This window comes from Chlorella variabilis, assembly GCF_000147415.1.
Source record: "Chlorella variabilis unplaced genomic scaffold CHLNCscaffold_2, whole genome shotgun sequence".
In the NCBI taxonomy this organism is placed as follows: Eukaryota; Viridiplantae; Chlorophyta; class Trebouxiophyceae; order Chlorellales; family Chlorellaceae; genus Chlorella; species Chlorella variabilis.
This window is the reverse complement of record NW_005435086.1, coordinates 2,541,832-2,561,155: the sequence shown is the minus strand read 5'-3', so window position 1 is coordinate 2,561,155 and position 19,324 is coordinate 2,541,832. Positions and strand designations below refer to the sequence as shown.

General features: G+C 61.7%; 4 protein-coding genes across 4 annotated transcripts in view; 2 read left to right on the top strand and 2 right to left on the bottom strand.

Moving 5' to 3' along the window:
* Positions 1 to 1,860: 1,860 nt before the first annotated feature.
* On the bottom strand, positions 1,861 to 3,706 carry CHLNCDRAFT_19196 (hypothetical protein; the record flags this gene model as incomplete). The annotated part of the gene is made up of 6 exons (XM_005851289.1): positions 1,861 to 2,158; positions 2,321 to 2,446; positions 2,708 to 2,796; positions 3,011 to 3,131; positions 3,340 to 3,420; positions 3,528 to 3,706. 6 exons carry the CDS (start codon positions 3,704 to 3,706, stop codon positions 1,861 to 1,863), a joined length of 894 nt encoding a protein of 297 aa, XP_005851351.1.
* Positions 3,707 to 4,665: 959 nt separating this feature from the next.
* Positions 4,666 to 7,368, top strand: CHLNCDRAFT_138249 (hypothetical protein; the record flags this gene model as incomplete). Its single annotated transcript, XM_005851595.1, has 9 exons — positions 4,666 to 4,734; positions 4,934 to 5,014; positions 5,208 to 5,282; positions 5,373 to 5,507; positions 5,684 to 5,974; positions 6,088 to 6,199; positions 6,485 to 6,626; positions 6,891 to 7,048; positions 7,202 to 7,368. 9 exons carry the CDS (start codon positions 4,666 to 4,668, stop codon positions 7,366 to 7,368), a joined length of 1,230 nt encoding a protein of 409 aa, XP_005851657.1.
* A 5,589-nt stretch (positions 7,369 to 12,957) lies between these two features.
* On the top strand, positions 12,958 to 18,070 carry CHLNCDRAFT_138247 (hypothetical protein; the record flags this gene model as incomplete). Its single annotated transcript, XM_005851594.1, has 21 exons — positions 12,958 to 13,245; positions 13,390 to 13,513; positions 13,646 to 13,893; positions 13,983 to 14,103; positions 14,149 to 14,330; positions 14,483 to 14,537; positions 14,659 to 14,776; positions 14,882 to 15,002; positions 15,120 to 15,253; positions 15,348 to 15,461; positions 15,552 to 15,609; positions 15,722 to 15,849; positions 15,975 to 16,041; positions 16,169 to 16,229; positions 16,391 to 16,602; positions 16,722 to 16,793; positions 16,947 to 17,060; positions 17,192 to 17,296; positions 17,457 to 17,533; positions 17,639 to 17,750; positions 17,903 to 18,070. The coding sequence occupies 21 exons, from the start codon at positions 12,958 to 12,960 to the stop codon at positions 18,068 to 18,070; spliced, it is 2,679 nt and encodes an 892-aa protein (XP_005851656.1).
* A 45-nt stretch (positions 18,071 to 18,115) lies between these two features.
* Positions 18,116 to 19,324, bottom strand: part of CHLNCDRAFT_56815 (hypothetical protein) — a gene marked incomplete at its 5' end in the record, with an annotated part of 5,401 nt that continues 4,192 nt past the window's right edge. Inside the window, 3 exons of the mRNA XM_005851288.1 lie at positions 18,116 to 18,518; positions 18,644 to 18,793; positions 18,896 to 19,150. Of these exons, the coding sequence (XP_005851350.1) occupies positions 18,364 to 18,518; positions 18,644 to 18,793; positions 18,896 to 19,150 (560 nt within the window). The 3' untranslated portion in view covers positions 18,116 to 18,363. The remainder of the gene's footprint in view (positions 18,519 to 18,643; positions 18,794 to 18,895; positions 19,151 to 19,324) is intronic.

The window sequence follows — 19,324 nt, the reverse complement described above, 5'->3', positions numbered from 1 at the left end:
CTCAGGGGCACCTGGAGCTCCCAAAACGGGGTGGGCGCGGCCAGCAATGCTGAAAAGTGAGCTATATAGGGTGCATTATAGACGCTCAAAAGGCATCCCGCTGCCGGCTGCGCTGCTGCGATGACGGCGGGGAGCGCGGTGAGGGAGCTGGTGGGCGGGGTGGTGGGCGGGGTGGGCCGGGCTGCTGCAGTCGCCGAGGCAGCGGGGGGGCGGGGTGCCGGAGGCACCTTCCTTTCACCCCTGCCGCTGCCGGCTGCGCTGCTGTGGTGGCTGCGTGGGGCGTGGTGAGGATGGAGGTACCAGCGTGGCTGCGGGGGGAAGTGGTGGGCTGGGTGGTGGGGGCGGCAGGTGGCGGCTCAGGTGGTGGGCGCTTTGCTGGCAGATGCAGGGGAAGCTGGGCCCAACTGGTGCTGGTAGTGGCTGGTGATATCCGCCGGCTGCAGGCTGTTCAGCAGGTTGGCACTCTTGCTTTTGTGTGCCCGAGGAAGAATGTCTGCGGGTCGGCGTTTGCCAGCTCCGCCAGCTTCTCGCCGCGGAGGGTACAGTACCGCTCGACAGCTGCCGTTAGCCGCCACCACACCCGGTTGTGCCAGCGCGCCAGCTCTCGTTGCAGGGCCGCTGCAGCCAGCTCGTTGCCGCAGACCGTGCGTGCTGTCACCATTAAACAGCCCCAGGCGCTGCCGCCGTGTGGTACCGCAGCCGCTTGTTGATGAAGTCGGTGGTGAAGGGCTCCTGTTTGAAGTTAGTGTTGTTCTTGAACAAAAGACGCAGTAGGAAGCAATCCAGGGGCGCACCCGGCCACCGGCACACCTGCACCATGACCAGGACAGGACATAAGGGCTAGCACATCGACCACCCACCCACGGCAAGCGCACAACACACAGACTGGGTCCTTCCCATGTGCCGTTACCAGGCCGAAGCAGTGCAGCCACCGCAGCGGCGCCAGATGGGCTTGGGAACCGGGCAGCGCATTCAATGGCAGCGAGCCTGTCCGGCACTGCTAAGTTGTCTTGGTGCTATTGGGGGGCAAGTTGCCAGGGAAAGCCCTCGGCAAAAGGGAACTCGGGCTGCAGCATCCGCACCAGCAGCGGCTATCCTCGCTGGTCCTGCACATCCTCTGCTTTCACAGAGCACCAGCATTTTGTGCCCGCACAGCGCTGCTGCTAAACATGATGCCATCACGCAGCAGTAACTGCACATTCCTGGCTGCAATGAATAGGTTCAATGTGCTGGTGCTGGAGCTGTCGGCCAGCCTGGTCACCGAGGTACTGTGCTCCTGCCACAGCCTCAGCTGCAACCCAGGATACACGGTTCCAATTTCCCGCCGCTTGCCGTGGCCACCTGCAGGCCGCGGCTAAGAAAGGCCTTCTTTGAAGGCGCTGGAGCTAGTGTCTAAACCCTCCGAGAGGGCACAGGTTCGATTCCTCCCATGTCGAAACTTTGTGAGGACAAAGGCGGCACAGCTGACCGGCTCAGCGCCAATCCAAGCCAGTTCCTTCGGGAACGCCTAACAGAATCGCCAAGGCTTCGGCACAGGCCTCCCCGGGACCCATTCACTACTAGTGGGGGGTACTGCACTTGGCGCGTCGGGCAGATCAAATAATGGTCTAAAGCTAGACGTTAAAACCGGGAAGTTAAGCTTGTGGAGGCTCTTCCCCACCTTTACCTTTAGCATGCTGCGGTGTCGCTGCGACTGCCGTTGCCGACAGGTAGGGGGATTCCAGACACCCATCACGCAGGCATTCCGCTCGCTGCACGTATTTATGTATTGGTGGCCGATCCGCCGCTGCTTGCCGTGCCCACCGCGCCGGTGCGTGCTGCGGCATCACTGCATTGCCGCTGTCAACAGCTGTGCCTCTATTACATAAAGTCTTCATCGCTTTCTCTGAAGGCAGCCGCCTCCTCCCCATCATCTTGCACGTACGCCACAATAGATGCCGTTTGCTGCCGCCCTTCAAATGGTTGTTGTCTTTCCAAGCCACCCACTGTAGTAATTGCCATAACTCGTGTAGGTGTGGCGGCTGCGGCAGCTGAGATGGAGCGGCGGAATGGCTGGTGAAAGGTCTCATGCAGTCGCCGGGCCTTGGTGGGTCCAATGCCAGGGCAGGCTTGTAGCTCCTCAGCCGATGCCTTGAAGATGACCGCCACCGATCCAAATCTGCAAAGGTGGGGGCCAGGAGATATGATGAAGCATCAGCAAGAAGCAGACAACAACCAGCTCACTCAGCAAGGCTGGTTGGGCACAATGCCTAGATCCACAGCATGCAAAAAAGGCATGCACGCGCTGTCCGCGCTGTCACACGCTGCCCCGCCCACGCACCTGTCCCCCAATGTCTTGACGTCCGTCTTGTTCACACCCCGCACAACTGTGAGCGCTGCATTGATGCGAGACAGGTAATCAGTGCCCAGATCCTTCTGTATCACCTCTGCTGGCTTGTTTTCATAGCTGCATAAGGGAGGTGAGGCAAGGAGGTGAGGCAAGGAGGCAAGGAACCGGCGGGACTTGAGGTTGGGCGCCACAAAATGCAAAGCCACCCGAAAACGGTACCAATTTTGTTTCAGATAACGTGACACATGCAGCACCAGGCCAGCAAGCATGACAGGCAGAACAAAATGCGAGATCGCCAGAGGAGAGGGCCAACAGCCACCTTCCTGGCAGGGGGGCCGCTTCTCCCACACAAGCAGGCATGGGCAATGCACACATCACCTCTTGAAGGTTTCCAGGTACCGCGCGCACTCTTGGTTGCTCCACCCACACACCAGGGTGCAATCGTTGCCGATGGCTGCCCGAGTCACCTGCAAGGCGGTCAGCCAGCATGCCGAACAGGCATCACTCATAAGAGGCACCTTAGCAGTGTGGCGCCTTGCTGGAATTTCCATAAGCAGGCTCTATACAAGCAACTGCAAACCAGCGGGGCGCTGGAGAGTCCACACACGTAGACTGGAAAGGGGGTTCAACTTTCCCTCTGTTCCTGTCCATCATGCGCCAACCCCACCCATGCTTGCAAACCTGCGCCAGTGGCTCTACTGCGTCTTCTGTGTCCACGTGGCACATGATGATGCTAAGGCGGTAGGAGCGCTGGAGCTCCTTGATGCGGTGGTAGATGTACTCTGGCTTCAGTAGGTGGAACCTGCGGCGCCAAGGCAGAATAAAAATCGATCCGTCCTCATGCATGACAGATTAGTGCACAACAGGAAATGTTGTATCGTCATGACACACAATCCAGCAGCCTCACCCTTCATGTTCCAACAGATTTGCGCACCCACCCACCACCCATTGATCCTTCAAGCTGCTGGCCTCGTCTGCCAGCACAACACCTCGGCCCACATGCCACCAACCTGAGGCTGAGAAAGAGGCAAGCGGTTTCGCGCCCAAGTAGGAAGTCGGGCACAATGTCGCCAAACTGCCATCGGACATTCCTGTGGAAGCTTGTGGGAAGGGGACAGCTCTGCAGCTCTCAGGGTGCAACTGCCGCAGCTGAAAACGCAAGGGAAGTAGAAGAGGTGCGATTCAGCAGCCGGCCTACCTTATGTACTTCAGCACGGGATTGCCCTCCTGTCGAGTGCTCACAATGATGGCATTGGTGGGAAACTGCTGTTGTTGCTGCTGTTGCTTGAGTATTGGTAAAGGCTGCTGGAATGTGGGGCATGATTGTTGTTGATGCTGTCGTTGATGCTGCTCTGACCGGTACACTGGCAGCTGCATGTTCCGTGCAGGCGGGCCTAGCGCTCGATGCTGGTACTGTTGTTGCTGCTGCGGGTAGTGCATGGTGCCCTGCGGTGTGGAACCGCCCTGCCCAGGGTTTTGAGCATGTTGTTGCTGGTGAGACGGTATACCTGGCGCTGCCCAGACCCCGCCTGCGAGGTTGCTGGCACTGATGACTGGGGAAGGGTTGTCTTGCTGTCGTTGTTGCTGCTGCTGCTGTTCCGCTCCTCTGCAAGCACGCTGGCGCAACAAGGGGTGTGCTGAGCAGCATTCCATGACGATGCCATGACAAGTGCCCGCATGCTGCAGTGTCATCCATGGCGCCAGCCTGAAGAGTAAACTATAAGGGCAGGCCAGCCAGTCGGGCCCAGCAGCACACCTGCCAGCCCCGATGGCGGTGCCAGCGGCCACAGCGGACGTGGCACTGCCACTAGGCCTGAAGAAGTTCGGCAGCACGGCCCGCTGCCTCTCTGCGCGCTGCACCTCCCGGAAGGAGGGGATGGCAATGCTGCCTGCTGCAGCAAGGGTGGCAACTGCGGCGGCGGGCTGCGCTCCCAGGGCCCCGCCGCTGCTGATGCCGTCGCCCGCCGCCTGCGAGCCACAGCCGGGCGCGGGCTGCTGGTGCGGCCTGCGCTGCAGCTCTGAGGTTTCGTCCACAAAGCTGAAATCCATCGGGCTAGTTGGCAGCGCTGGGGCGTGTGGCCGTTTGCCGGCTTCCGGTTGTTTGAGGCAGCGCATTTCGTTGTTGTTCTTCACCGCTGCGCAGCGCAGCAGGACAGGCAGGACAGGCCCAGGCTTTGAAACTGGCCGGCCTCGACGCTGGCTGTGATCACACACGGGTAACAGACAAGCAGAGCCACAGGAGCAATCAAACCAGCAACAGCAAGGCGCGCTCGGTTTGCAGCTGGTATCGCCAACGCCTGGAGAGTGCTGCACAGGTGCCCAGGCCGCGCAGGCCGATGGAGGCCGCCCGGCTGCAGCATATCTTCGCGGCGGGAGACAGGAACCGTGACGGCGGCTTGGATGAGGTGCGTTTCTTGAGGCTGTGGCTGCTGGACGCTTCAGCCAGCTTCGGTGCACCATATTTGGGGAGCAGCGAGGCTCTTCCGAGCAGGGCGCAGCCAACCGCCCACATGCTGCGCCCACCTGTGCCCAGCTGCTGGCGCCTCACGGCACTGGCCAAACAAACTGGCCCCATTTGCCCCCTCCCGCCCAACATGTGCGCAGACCGAGGTGGCCTGGCTGATCCAGATGGTCAACCCCGAGGTGCCGCTGGGCGAGGCAGCGCTGGGGCTCATCGTGGAGGAGGTGCGTGTTTGGCGCTGCCACGCCCGCCTCGTGAAAGCCAAGACTACTTGCAACATGCGCAGCCCTGTATGACATGCGCAGCTCTGTGTTTCATGTTATACTGCAACAAAAGCTGGCTGGCTCAATGGTGCATTTTGCTGCCACCATCATCATTTTTGGTCACGCCGTCCCCTCCCCTGTTGCCGATGTGCAGGTATGGGCGGCATTCCCCGCGCATGTCAAGCAGCAGGGCCTGACCTTCGACGGCCTGCAGCAGCTGTATGCCGAGGTGCGCGGGGCTGCGCACAAGCTCCCAGCGCTGCGTGGCTGTCCCGTGTTCCTGCTCATTCCCCATGCCTCTTCCTGTACCTACATGCAGGGGTTAGGCGACCCAGAACACGATTATCAGCTGCTGGTACAGCAGGCCGCGGATGAGACGGCTGCTGCTACAGCAGCTGCGGCGGTGCAGCTAGAGGGGTCTGCGACCAAAGGACAGAGGATGGAGACAGAAGGGGTGAGTAACCTTCCTGCGCTGCCAGCAAAGATCGATCGGGCCTTTGCAGGCTTGAGCCACAACATGGAATAGCCCTGGGCACCGTAGCATCATGGCCTGGTCTTGTCGAGCAATCGCTGTATCCTTGGTGGATCAGCGCCCTCATGACTTTGCACCTTAACCCCGCCTTCCTGCAGGCTAGCTGCACACCTGCCAAGGCAGGAGCCGTCACGCCCCGGGATGTGTTTGATGACCTGCGTGCGCCTGGCACTATGGCAGGCCTCGTGGCCGACAGCGCCATCGATGTAGGCGCTGACCCTGCGGGCAGCGAGGACGGCACAATCAAGAGCCACCGGGCGCTGGATGCAGGCGCCGCAGGGGCCTGTCCCGAGGGCTTACATGGCTCGCCACCCATGACGGCACGCTCCGATGTGTTCGACTTCCTGGCCACGCCGCGCACCGAGGCAGCGCTGTTTGGGCCCCCGCAAGTGAGCTGCTCATACAGGACTGGGGTTGTCGGCTTGCCAGCCCATGCATGTCGTGCAGCCCTGTTTCGCAAGATTGTCAGCTGTGCAGCTCATTGAGTTGTTCCCATGCACAGGCGCTGCATGGCATCAACACCAAGGCTCGGCAAGCGGCAGAAGCAGGCGCCGCTGTTGGTGGCAGCAGCATGCCCATCACCCCAATGACCGCCACAAGCGACGTGTTTGACAGTCTCTCGACACCAGCAGCAGCGGCGGCAGCAGGAGGGAGTGCCACATTTGGCCGGCCTGAGGGCATACCACTGATTAATACCGCAGCCTTGGCTGCAGCAGGCACCCAGCAGCGGGAGTGGCAGGCTCCTGGCAGCGCAGCGCCTTCCGTCCGGGGCAGGCTTAGCCGCCGGGAGTCGGATGCGTTCGACTTCCTGCAGACTCCGGCGCGTGGCAGTCATGCCATTGAGGCCGCTGCCGATGCTTTGGCCCTCGCTGCTGCGGGCGGCATTGCTGCTGCTGCAGTGGTAGCAACAGGCAGCACAGCAGCAGATGAGGAGGATCGGGAGGCTTTGTCGCTGGGCGGCACGCCCTCTGCTGCAGCTGCAGGCGGTGGCGTGGCGCGGCGTCCCGGCTTCCGCCTCGATGTGAATGGTCTGGCGGAGGGGTCAGTGTCAGGTGCGCTGCTCGCCCAGGCTCGCTCATGATGATGCAAGAAACATCATCATGAGCGCTAACAGATCCCATGCAACCTGCTCACTGAACTTGCTTGTTGGTTGGTCCCCTGTACAGTCACAGAAAGCTATGCTGGCTTTAGCACCAGTCCCGTCACCATCACCAAGCCTGGCCCGTCTGGTGCAATTGGCTGTGTTGCTGGTGCCGATGCGGCACCAAGCAGTCCCGTCGCTGCTGCCGCTTCCCCTGGCAACAGCGCTGTGTCGCTGGGGACGCTTGTGGCGGGTGCTGCTGCTACTGCCTCCCCGCTCAACTTTACCCTCCGGGTGCCAACGGACAGCTTCCACCGCGAGGGTGGTTGGGAGGAGCAGCAGCAGCTGGCGCTTTTGCACGCATTCGAGCGGGCACTTCCTGGTGAGAAAGCAGACTGTGCATGTTGACTAGCAGCCATGTGTTTGCACTTAACTGCGTGTGCACATTCGTGCAGGCCTTCACTTTTCTACTTTCAGCTGCATGGTGCAGCGCTCTGGCCCTTCTACAGTCTGTGCTTGTCTCCCTTGTCTGCAGAGGGTAGCGCTGCGGAGCTTACCAGCGCCGCCCCTGCTGCCGATGGCTCTCTGATCGTCACAGTGGCTGCCTCGCTGCCGCGCGGCAGCAGCACCGCCGCAGAGGAGGCACAGTACATGGCATCTGTCCTGCGGAACGACGCCAAACAGGCACGGTTCTGCTGCTGACACTCTCACCCTCAATAGGCATCCACTTCTGCATGGAGATGCCCAGCGTGGCATCCAACACGATGGCAGCTTGTTCCTCTCGCGATCTACTGCTTTGCCTGCTACTCATCCAGGAAGGGTGCTGGTGCATTGCAGGTGTTCACTCCATCAGTGTTTGGATTGGTTACCCTAGTCTCCATTTCGGCAACGCCAACCACCACCAGCATTTACTCTGGCGCCGCTGGCTCTTCAGACAGCGTGCTTCTGCACGAGACATCTGCAGCTGGTGCAGAAGTGGAGGAGGACTCTGCTGAGTCGGTTGCCGCTTCTGGAGCATCATTGGTCAGGCTGGTGGAAAAGTTCACAGCAGCGCAGCATGCCGTGCGCAGTACCAGGGTGGCAGATGCAGAGACAGAACCGGAGGCAGCGGCCAACAGTGCAGACAGAGAGGCAGCAATGACCCGTGCCACGGAAGCCACTGCGCGGGCGTTGCACGCAGTGAGCATGATCAGCCGGGCTCCCTCTGCGACTGCCGCAACAGCTGCGGCAGCAGAGGCGGCATCAGCCAGCGCGGAAGCCACAGAGGCAGCAGCTAAGAGTGGCAGCGAGGCTGCAATGGAGGCAGCAGAGCAGGCTGTCAATGAGGCGGTAGCAGCACAGGGGGCCGCTGAAAAGATGGCAGCAAGCGAGTCCCTGGCACTCTCCAAGCTGGATGCAGCGTCCACTGCAGCAGAAGAGGCACGGGCAGCCTCGGATGTGGCTTCTGCTGCAGTGGCGGCGGCGGCAGCGGCAGTTGCTGCAGAAGCGGCCAAGGAAGCGGCGGCGCTGGCAGGCACGGCCTTCGCGGCAGAAGCAGCGGCCCAGGCTGCTGCCAGCGCTGAAACATCCATGAGAGCATCTGCAGCCATCAGCTTATGCGCTGCTGCCAGCAGCGCGGTTCAGCACGCTTCTGAACTGGTTGCATCTGCCTCCACATCTGACGAGCTGGGGTTGGCATGGAAGGCAGCTGCCGAGGCTCTGGAGGCGGCCAAGGCAGCCGAGAATGCTGCGGCAGAATCATGTAAGTGGCAGCGGCATGCGTATGATTCTGTTCTGGCTTGGGCGCTTGCTCCTAGCTGATGTTACCTGCCCTTCCTGGGTCTCCCGCTGCAGCTTTGGCTGCCGCTGCTGTGGAGGCGGCGGCGGGCACATTGACGCAGGCTGCAACTGTTCTGGAGCGTGCAACTGCTAGACAGCTAGCGGACAAGACTGTTTCCGAAGCTGTTGAAGCAGCCATGACTTCACTGCAGCAGGCCACCAGTGCAGCAACACCGCAAGGTGCTTCTGCCGCGGCAGATGCAGCAGCAACTGCTGCCGGCAAGGCACAGCAGGCAGTTGAGCAGGCTGGCACCCTGGGTTCCATCCAGGCAGCTGCCAAGGCCGCGGAGCTGGCCAGCGCGGCTCAGAAAGCTGCAGCCGCCGTTGCCGCCTGTGCTGCTGCTGCCAGCGCAGTTGAGCGGGCTGCTGCGCTTGCTGCGATGGCAGCAACTGCCAACGACCTGGACACAGCACAGCGGGCAGCAGAGGAAGCCCTGAACACAGCCATGGTGGCTGAGGGTGCTGCATTAGAGGCAGGGCTTCTTGCAGAACGCGCAGAGGAAGCTGGCTTAGCGGCCAAGCAGGCACAGGGGCTAGCCGAGGGAGTGAGCATGAGGGCAGCTGCGGAACAGGCAGCCTCTGATGGGCTGCTTGCAGCCCAGCAGGCAGCTGCCAGCGCAGGTGCTGCTAACGACGTGGCCGCCGCAGCAGGTGCCCTCGACTCAGCACTGGCAGCATCTGAGGCTGCCAGCAAGGCGGCAGAGGCGGCGGGTACTCAGTCAGCCGCTCAGGCCGCCGGCAAAGCAGCTGAGGCCGTGCATTTTGCCAGGCAGGCCGTGGCTTCTGTCGAGCACTGTGCAGCCGCTGCACTGGCAGCTGAAATGGCTGCTCGCCTTCTGGAGCAGGTGCAGCAGGCTGATGACATGGCAACGGCTGCTGTGCTGGTAACGCATACACTGGCGGCTGCCAAGCAGGCCGAGGAGGAGGCAGCAGCATCTGGTGGGTCTTCGCCGTACACCACGCCATTGCAGGGGGGCCGGGTATGCTTTGCTGCTTGGGGAGGCGATGAATGCCTGCCTAATGTGCCCCATGTTCCTTGCTTGCAGGCTTGGCAGCAGCCACTCATATTGCAGCTGCGGCAGCTGTGGCAGCAGCGACAGCACAGGACGTTGCCGCTGCCAAGGCTCTGGCAGAGCAGCAGACTGTAGCAGCAGAAGAAGCCGTGAAGGCTGCTTTGGCAAACGCCCACGGAGCCAGCGATGCTGAGTGTGCAGCAAGAGCAGCAACAGCCGCCGCTACATCTGCAGAGGCTGCGAAGGAGGCTGCCAGTAAGGCCGGCACTGTGGCAGCTGCTGATGCTGCTAGCCGGGCAGAAGCAGCAGCAGTTGAGGCTGAGCATGCTGCTGCTGCCGTCACATCCTGGCTGGCAGCAGCTGATGCTGCTGCCGAAGCAGAGACAGCAGCAGAGACAGCAAATGCCAGCACTGACATCCTGTCTGCGTCCAAGGCTGCAGCATCCGCTGCCATTGCTGCTAAAGTGGCAGAGGAAGCTGCCGCCGCCTCTGGCCTGCCAGCAGCTCTGATGGCGGCAGCCGCAGCTGCCAGCGCAGCTGTGGCAGCGCAGGCAGCGGCCAACAGCAAGGCCGGCGCAGAGGAGACAGCAGCAGCAGCGGCCGAGGCGGCGGAACAGGCAGCAGCGGGTTTGGCATCAGCTCCTGATGGCGTGGCCGTGCTGAAGGCAGCAGATGCAGCGTCTTCTGCAGCAGATGCTGCCCAGGTTGCAGCCATGCAGGCAGGCACCAGCAGCGCATCCCAGGCAGCCTCCAACGCAGCGCAGGCGGCTGAGCGCGCAGCAGCAGCTGTTGCAGCCATCTCTGCCACCGGCAGGGCTGCCCAGCGGGTGGCTGAGCTGATAGCAACATCCAGTGCGGCGGATAGTAGTGCAGCTGCAGCCGCAGCAGCACAGGAGGCTGTCTCTGCAGCCATGGCTGCAAAGGACAAGGCGGTAGATTCAGGTGATGGGAGAGCTGAGAACTTGAGCCAGCTCGTGCTCCCTCCCCTACCTAACAGCGGCCATGCCCCTGTGCTGTGCAGGTCTGCCAGCTGCCATTGCGGCAGCGACCGATTTGATGCAACAAGCTACAGCTGTCGCCTCTGCAGCAGCAACAATGGTTGTCGCTGAGCAGCGAGCCACGGATGCGGCAGCAGAGGCAGAGCAGGCAGTCGCTTCCATCTTTGAAGCTGCAGATGTTGCCACAGCAGTACATGCCGCTAGCACTGCATCCGCAGCGGCGGCTACTGCCAGCACGGCTGCCAAGACTGCTGGTACAGCAGCTGCAGTCGCAGCCTCCCGCAAAGCAGCTGAGCAGGCGGAGAGAGCGCAGCAGGCCGTCGCAGCCATGGCAGCAGCAGAAGACGAGGCGGCTGCAGCTGCAAATCAGGCAGGGACCGCGGCTGCTAGCATTGTTGCTGCCATCGACATGGCAGCAGCCACTCAGGCCGTTGCAGCAGCAGCAGCAGCTGCTCACGCTGCAGAGCACGCTGCGAAGCGGGCTGGCACCCTGGCGGCCAGTTCCGCCGCAACTAATGCTGTTCAGCATTTGGCAGAGGTGCGGCAGGCATTCGCTGTCAAGGAAACTGCAGAGCAGGAAGCACTGGCAGCTGCCATTGCAGCCGAGGTGGCAATGACGGACGTGGCCACCTCCATACATCTGCCAGCAGCAGCGGCGGCGGCGGAGGCTGCAGCAGCCGCTGCTGTTGCTGCACAACAGGCAGCAGGGCGCGCAGGCACAGCTGCTGCCACTGAGGCTGCTGGCAGGGCAGCAGAAGCGGCCATGACTGCGCAGCAAGGCGCAGCAGTCAAGACTGCAGCCCAACAAGATGCGGCGGACTCTGTTGCCGCTGCCGATCAGGCGGTGGCAGCAGTGATGGCTGCTACAGATGCTGCAGCTGCGGCTACTACAGCCAAGGCAGCAATCGCTGCAGCTGCAACCGCCAAGCAGGCCGCGGAGTGTGCCGGCACCGCTGAGGCTGCCGCAGCTGCTGCCAAGGCCAGCGAGCTGGCAGCAGCCGCACAGAAGGCAGCTACAATGATTGCAGACCAGGCGGCTGCACTCGATGCTGCCGAACGCGCTTGTCAGCTGGTTGCCGCCACCAAGTCGGCAACCGAGCTGGCAGCAGCGGAGCAGGCAGCTGAGGAGGCTGTGCAGTTGGTGGATGCAGCTGATGCGGCGGCAATGGCTCTAGGTGGGCGGTCTGGCATCTGTCCCTGTTTTGTTGCTGCATCCATAATTCGCACCAGCCACAACGCAGGCAACTGGACTTTTTGCTCGGTTACATGTGTCGTTGTGTGCAGGTTTGTCTTCGCGGCCGGTATCTGCTGCTCGTGCTGCTCAGGAGGAGGTGGCGGCCAAGGCGGCGGCCGCAGCTGCCGCCACTGTGGCTTCTTCTGCTGCCGCGAGAGCAGCACAGGAGGCATTAGCAGCAGACTCAGTTTGCACTGCAGCAGCGGCGGCGGAGGCAGCCAAGAACGCTGCTCGGGAGGCGGCTCAGGCAGCTCGCCGGTCCGGCACGGTGGAAGCCCAGCAGGCAGCAGAAGCAGCTGCCGCTGCCGCCGCAACTGCTGAGAAGGCGACAGCCGCTGCTGCGCAATGCGAGGCGGCGCTGATTGCGGCAGCAGCGGCCTCCAGCGCCGCTCTGGCAGCAGCAGCTGCACATGATGGAACCATTGCCAATGCAGCAGCCTTAGACGCCGCTAAGCAGGCAGCAATTGCCCAACAGGCGGCCGCAGCAAGCAGCCTGCCAACTGCGACAGAAGCAGCAGCCAAGGCTGCCAGTGCTGCTGAAGCAGCCAAGGAGGCCGCAGCGGTGCTGCAGGCAGCAGAGGCCGTGGCTGCTGATGCTGCATCCAGGGCATCATTTGCAGCAAAAGCGACGGTAGATGCCGCGGATGCTGCTGAGGCAGGTATTGCTGCCCGTGAGGCGGCAGCTGCCGCAGAGGCTGCAAGCGAGGTGGCCGTGGCCTCGGGCAGCAAAGTGGCAGCAGCCTCTGCTGCCAGGGCAGGAGAGGCCGCAGGTGTCGCTAAGCAGGCAGCTGATGCCAAGGCAGCAGCAGAGGTCGAAGCAGCCGCAGCGGCTGCCAAGCAGGTGGCTATTGGCCAGACCTCGGCAGCGGCTGCAGGAGCTGCTGTTGCTGCCACTACCTCAATGGTGCTGCAGCAAAGCCGCTGCGCCGAGGAGTTTACTATGCCACAGCGTGCTAAAGCAGCCAATCCTGCCCCTGCACAGATGCCTCATGCTAACCAAGGTTGGTTTGTTGTCGTGAAACGTGATTCTCCCAGCAGTTTGTATTGGCTGGCAGCTGGGAGCAGTCTCCAGCGATCACATGGGCCTTTCAAAGTATCAGGCCATAGAACTCGCCTGTGTTGCCACATGCCCCCTGCAGACATTGGCGGAAGCGTGGCACCAGCGGCTGCAGCCACTGCGGCCGTAATTGGTGGCGTGGCAGCAGGAGCCCTGGGTGATCGGGCCACTATGGCCTCTGCATCCGGCTCGGCAGCTCCCTCGCCAGCAGATGGCAGCCCTGCCACGACGCCGCTGAGCCGGAAGAAGTCGGGCAGCAGCCTGTTCACTCGGATGTTCAGCACAAAGGCCAAGCAGCAGCACGTGGCAGAGGAGGCAGAAGCGCAGGCAGCACTGGCTGTGGCGGGCGGGGCGGCCGTCCTTGTGTCGCCAGGAGCTGCGGCACTGGCCGGCAGTCCTGCTTTTGGCCAGCAGCAGCAGGCCTGGCTGGAGCTGCAAAATCCAGTGCTGACTGAGGAGGTGCGCTGGGCTGCTGGAACCAAGTGGGATCTTGGTGAACTTGGACCTGCATTGTGCACCCTTGAGTTGCCTGTGTGACACTCGTGATTTGCGGCATTCACGCACTCGTTCACAAGTTGAGTTTTTTTTTAATTGCGCCTGCAGTTTGGCGCCCTGAACCTGGCATCGCGCATGGATGCTGCCGCGCTGGAGGCAGGGCTGCCCAGCCCCGAAATGGCTGCCGCTATGGCAGGCCATGCCCCCACCCTGGAGTCTCCTGTACTCCTGGGTGGGGATAGCATGCCAGGCAAGATGGCAGGCGTGTCTCAGCACACCCCTGGCCTGCTTCCCACCCAGCAGCCTGCAGCGCTAGTTGCAGAGCCCGCACACCCCATGGTGCCGGTGTCTGCCCTGGGTGCAGCAGCCTCGGCGGCAGCACCATTCAGCACCCCTGGCGTCCAGTCCCAGCTGTCGGACAACTTCTACACCGCCAAGGAGCACCAGACGCTGGCATCGGGGGCGGTGGCAGGCCCCACCCCGCATTCCACTGCTGCCTCCCGGCCCCAGCAGCCGTCGGTCGCTGCTGCTGCTGGAGCAGATGCCGTGGACTTGGCAGGCTTTATGGCGGCAGGCGCAGCGACGGGGGACAGCAGCCAGGTGCAGGCCAAGGTGGGTTCTGGCGCTGTCAAGTGGTGCACTTAACCTGGTAAACTCCATAAGATTGTGCCGTATGCTTGTGCACCTCATACTGCTTGCAGGATGATCCCCTGCCGGCAGCCGCTGTGACCTCGCTTGCCCAGGGAGAGCCAGAGGTGTCCTTTGCCTTCCGCCAGCAGGCAGCTGCCCCGCAGAGGTCAGCATCTGCTGTGCCCACTCCCGGTATGGCCAGACCAAGTGCTACCAGCGGCGTTGCTGCTCCTGCAGCTCAACACAATGTGTCAGACAGCCCTAGCAAGTCGGAAGCGGCAGCGGCAGCCCTTAGCGCACTACCGCTGATGGAAGAGGGTGCTGGCTTTGATGACTACCAGTTTGACCAGATGCCGCCAGGAGGCCTGGAGGAGCAATTGCCAAAGATCGACTGGTCCGGCAAGACGACTGAGGAAATTGTGGGTAGCTTGGATGGAGAGTTGTTGTCGCGTACTAGCAGCTTATTCCGACTTAAGCCAGTACCGTTCTGTCACCAGCAGGCTGCTCCTATAGACATTCATGCCCCTCACCCTGCACCGCTTGATGCCTGGTGGCTCTTAATTGGCTGCAGGATGCGCATGTCCAGGTGCTGCTGGAGCAGCTTGAGACAACGCTGGCTGCTCCAGGTGAATTCGCTGCTGTGCACGCCTAATTGTGGCAACAATAGCTCACATCTGAAGCCTCACCTGACAAGACGAGCACCAACATATTTTGCCACCTGCCGCCTCCCTCGTGCCGCATCTGCAGCCTCGGTCAACGCTACCACTGACATCCTGGGGGTGCAACGCGAGGCCAGCAGCATGCCCGACTGGGCCGCGTACAAGGCTCACATGGAGATGGGCTTCAGGCTGGGCTCCAAGCAGAGGTGACCTGCTCAGCGCCAATGAGCTCACGAGATTGCCGGCCACGCCTGTCGAAGCTGGTATCATTCCGCAGCTTTACCTGTTTTGCCTTGCTGCCCATCATGCAGGTATCGGGAGGCCATGTACAGCTTCCAGGCGGCAGTGCGGGTGCAGGCAGGCGACCCGCTGGCTCACTTCCGCATTGGCAACACGCTATTTGCACTGAAGAAGTATGCCGAGGCTCGCAAGGTGTGTGTGTGTGAGGGGGCCCAGTGTGATCAGGGGATGAAGTATACCTCACTGCCTGGTGTTGTGTAGCCGTGCCATTACCTGGCTTGTGCTGACCCCTCTTCACTGCTCCCGCAGGCATATGGACGCGCGCTGAAGTGCTGCAAGCCTGGTGTGGATGCTGATGAGGCGTTGCAGCCCAAGGTGTACGTCAACCTGGGCATCACGCAAGAGGCAGAGGGCCTGCTCATGAGCGCCTGCGACCACTACAAGTGAGGGCAGGGCACAGGGAGCTGGTTGCGAGGCTGTGGCTGGTATTCTTGGCACTGCCCTTCCTTGAGCCATGGTGGCTGGGACCCTCTGCAGGCAAGCGGTGGCGCTCAACCCCGACCACTTCCGCGCTTACAAACTCATGGGCAGCGCACTGTATGCCTTGGGAGACTTTGAAGGCGCCAAGGCGGCGCTTAAAGAATCGCTCAAGTGAGCAGAGAGCCGCAGGCCGGGCACAGATTCTCTGCCTGCTAGTAGCTGGCAACCACCTCACCTGAACGCGCTGTTGCTGTGGTGCAGACTGAAGCCGGACTATGCCGATGCTCACTGTGACTTGGGATGCACCTATTGCGCTCAGGTTGGTGGCACGCACCAGCAGGAAGCGCCCTTGGCCGCACATTGCAGTGTGTGCATGCATCATCATTTTGTTACAACAAATTGGCTCAGTGCATCTCCTTGTGCCGGTGCAGGGCGACATGGAGAATGCCAAGAAGTGCTTCAAGCATGCCATCAAGTGCGCACCGCAGCATTTGGAGGCCCACTTCAACATGGGCAACCTGTACCGCCAGTGTGCCGAGTTTGGCCGCGCCATCCAGAGGTCTGTGAGGCCTTGTACCCTGCAACAATGGCCCAGCATGGTGCATGTCGCTGACAGCTTCGGCCCACGCAATGCACACCAACCAACCACGCCGTGTGCACTCCCCGCCCTCTTTGCCTCTGTAGTTATGACAATGTGCTGGCCATTGATGCCTCACACTGGCGCTCCCTGCTGAACAAGGCGGTGGTGCAGGTGAGGTGGCCACTGGGGGATGGCTAGTTGGGATGTGGCATGCAGCACACGCAGCCTTTGAAATGGGGCAAGGCTGCCTGTGCTGGGGACAGGCTGGCCTGAGAGTCCGCTCTGGCATTTTCCGCAGACGTGCACCAGTGACAAGGATCAGGCGACCTTTAACCTCAAGCTGGCGCTCAAACTTTCAGGTGCGTTGGACAGAACCACCACAGGATCCATGTTTGACTTCAAAGGTTCAATAAGGCAGATTGCGCGCTGCTGCCGGAGCCCTGCTCTAGGGCCCCACATACCCTCCCATGCCCCTCCAGCTTTTCATCTTTATGCACTCACATGCCCGGTTCCGCTGCAGGCCAGAGCGGCGTCCTGGCCCAGGAGGTGGACCAGCTGAAGCGCATGCTCAAGGCAGGGGCCAATTGGGAGGTGATCAGCCAGATGATGAGTTACATCAGCGACAAGGCGGCACAGGTAGAGAGCCTGGCCGCGGACATTGCGGCTGGCAACGCGGAGGCGACTCCGCAGTCCAAGCCCGTGTTCAGCATGCTGGGGGGCAAGTCAAACAAGGTGCGTGTGGGGGGTGGCGTCCTGCGGGCTTGACCCATTTTCCTGCATGAAGATGCCAGCGTGGCATGCCACAATGCTTCTTGGAGTTTATTCCTGCCTGGGGTTCCCACCCACTGCAGTCTTCCATGGCAGGCAGCCCGGGCAAGAAGGGCAATAACAAGCTGAAGCGCCTGGGCGTGAACATCTCAGAGGTGGGGCATGTGGGGTGTTGTCGGTGGGTGCGTAGGGTTACGTAGTAATGCCTATGGCGTAGGCAAGGAATGACATCATGACTTTTTGCGCAGCAAGGTGACCTGGCTCTGCTCCTTCCCATTCCTCTCACGTTTCGTCATGCCCGCCTGCAGGCCAGCCGCGAGGTGGACCTGCCAATGCTGCAGCAGTTGCAGCCCATGGCAGGGGCGCGGGTGCGGGATTTGGAGGCGGAGGCCAACGACGGCAACACTTCACGCGGCAAGCGGGTGAGTGCGCGATCAGCAAGGCGGGCATTTGGAAGGCATGTGGCATGCAGTTTGGTCTAGGTGGGGTCGGCTGCTCATGTCTGTTCGCATGCATCTCCTCGCTTGCTTCACCTACCCACGCCATGCTGCAGGGCAAGATGATCAAGGCGGCCAAGGCGGAGGCACTGACCCGGCGGGTGCTGCAGAGCACCCCCCCCGGCCTCTTCCAGCACATGATGCGCACCATCAACAGCCAGGTGAAGAGGACTTGCGGTTGTTCAGTGGCATGTGACGGGCAAGTGCCAGGCAGATGTGCCTCCGCTTGCTGGGTTAGCGCACCTGTTACCTGCCTACAGACTGCCATGGCACTGTTCCAATGTGTGCACCCCCTTCGTTGTTGGCATCCTGCGTGCCCAGGTGCTGGTGCTGCTGGACACCAAGCGCAGCGGCTACGTCGACCTGGCCCTGCTCATCATGTGCTTGCTGGCCCTCTGGTGAGCACGCTGTCCATGCTTTTCCATGCAGTGGTGGAGTCGAAACGCTCCTGTTTGCCAAGGTCACTGCTGAGGTGACTGTACGCACTGCTGCCCCCTGTGCAGCGATGCGCCGATGGTGGAGCGGCTGCACGCCGCATACCGCGTGATGCAGTGGCGCAACAAGAACGAGCCCATCACGCGCAAGGACGCTTTCGACTATGTTGCCGCGCTGCGGGTGGGTGTGGCGGGCAGGCTTGTGGCCCCCGGCCTCCCACTCCTGCTTGGCCCCGGTTTTGCCCCCTGCCTGCACGCAGTATGCCTGCTCCAGCTACGCGACAGTCGCTGTGACCTGACACTGTCAACTGTGGTGTGATGGGTTTGGTGCAGGTGATCTTTGGCGCACAGCATGACCACGCGCAGTGGCATGCACATGCGCCCGAGGCCATGGACGGCCAGTTCATCAACGAACAGCGCTGGGTCAGCATGGTCTCCGACTCCCGCCTCGGCTTTTGCCTGTTTGAGGCGCTGCCCCACCTGTGCAAGCCGCTGGCTTGAGGCGGCGTGCACGTAATGCTATTGCTCGCCGCATTTACTCTGTCTCTCTACTCAATTGATAACATAGTGCAATGCGCAATCGCCTCATCTCTCATCCACAGCAATTCAAAGAAGACCGTTCCAATGCGATGCTGGCAGAAATCTGTGTTCAAATAGGAAGGAAAAAGGGCTGCTCTGAAGGGTCGGGACAGGAGAAGAGGTGGAGAGGAGGGGTCCAGGAAAGAGACGGGGGCCAACGGGGATGCGAGGGCAGGCGGAGCAGCCGGGGTGAGAGGCGGGAGAGTGGGGCGTGCTCAGTTTGGTATAATGAGATGGTACAACTCCGCCGTAAAAAGGCCGATCAGAGCACACTGGGGCACCAGCTGGCTCCATGGCCGCGCCCCCAGCTTGCGCGTCAGCGCCAGGCTGAGCACACAACCGAACAGAAGGGTGCTGCCCTGCAAAAACTCTGTGGGAAGGAAGCGCAGCGAGCGGGGCAGAAGGCAGTCAGAATCCTCTGCGAAAAGGTGGCACACAGCAGGGGCCGATCCTACTTGCCAACATGTGACACACCGATGGGCCACGCTTGCTTGCCTGTCACCACCGGTGCGACCACAAAGGTAGGAAGCCAGGGCATGTCGAGGCCGAATGTGGTGGCAGCAACAGGCAGGATGAGGCCGGCCTCTTCGAACAAGGCATCTTCGTAGTATGCTAGCGTTCCGGCCCACACCAGTGGCAGGTATCCTGCAGGGTAGGGGCTGGGGCTGAGGTGAGTTACCTGGCTTGGGACCATGCCTCGAGAAACCGACCACGTGGACACGGCTAAGCACCCGCAGCACCAGGCACCATAGGCAAGCTCAGTGAATGGCCGCAGCAGCTGGGCTGGCTTCTGGACTGGCTTGGCCAGGCTGCCAGCCTCGTTTGCGCCGCCGCCCGTGCCTGCACTGCCCTCCAGGGCAGCAGCAAAAACGGACAGCAGCTGTGTAGGCTGCTGGCTGGGCTTTGGCAGCGTGGCGCGCCATAGCGTGTCCACGCCCCAGGCAATGGCGCCTGGCAGCGCCAGGAACACCATGGAGGTAAGGATGTGGGGCAGTTGCATGCCTGCATGCGCATTGGCCACCGGGGGCAGACATGAGCAGCAATGCGTAACTCATCGGTTTGTGTTTGCCAACAAGAGCATGCGGAGGGAGGTGTGTTCGCCCCCCTCACCCAGAAACAGGTCGGGGTCCTCCAGTCCAAGCTGAATCAGCACGTCGTCGGCATCATGCAGGCAGA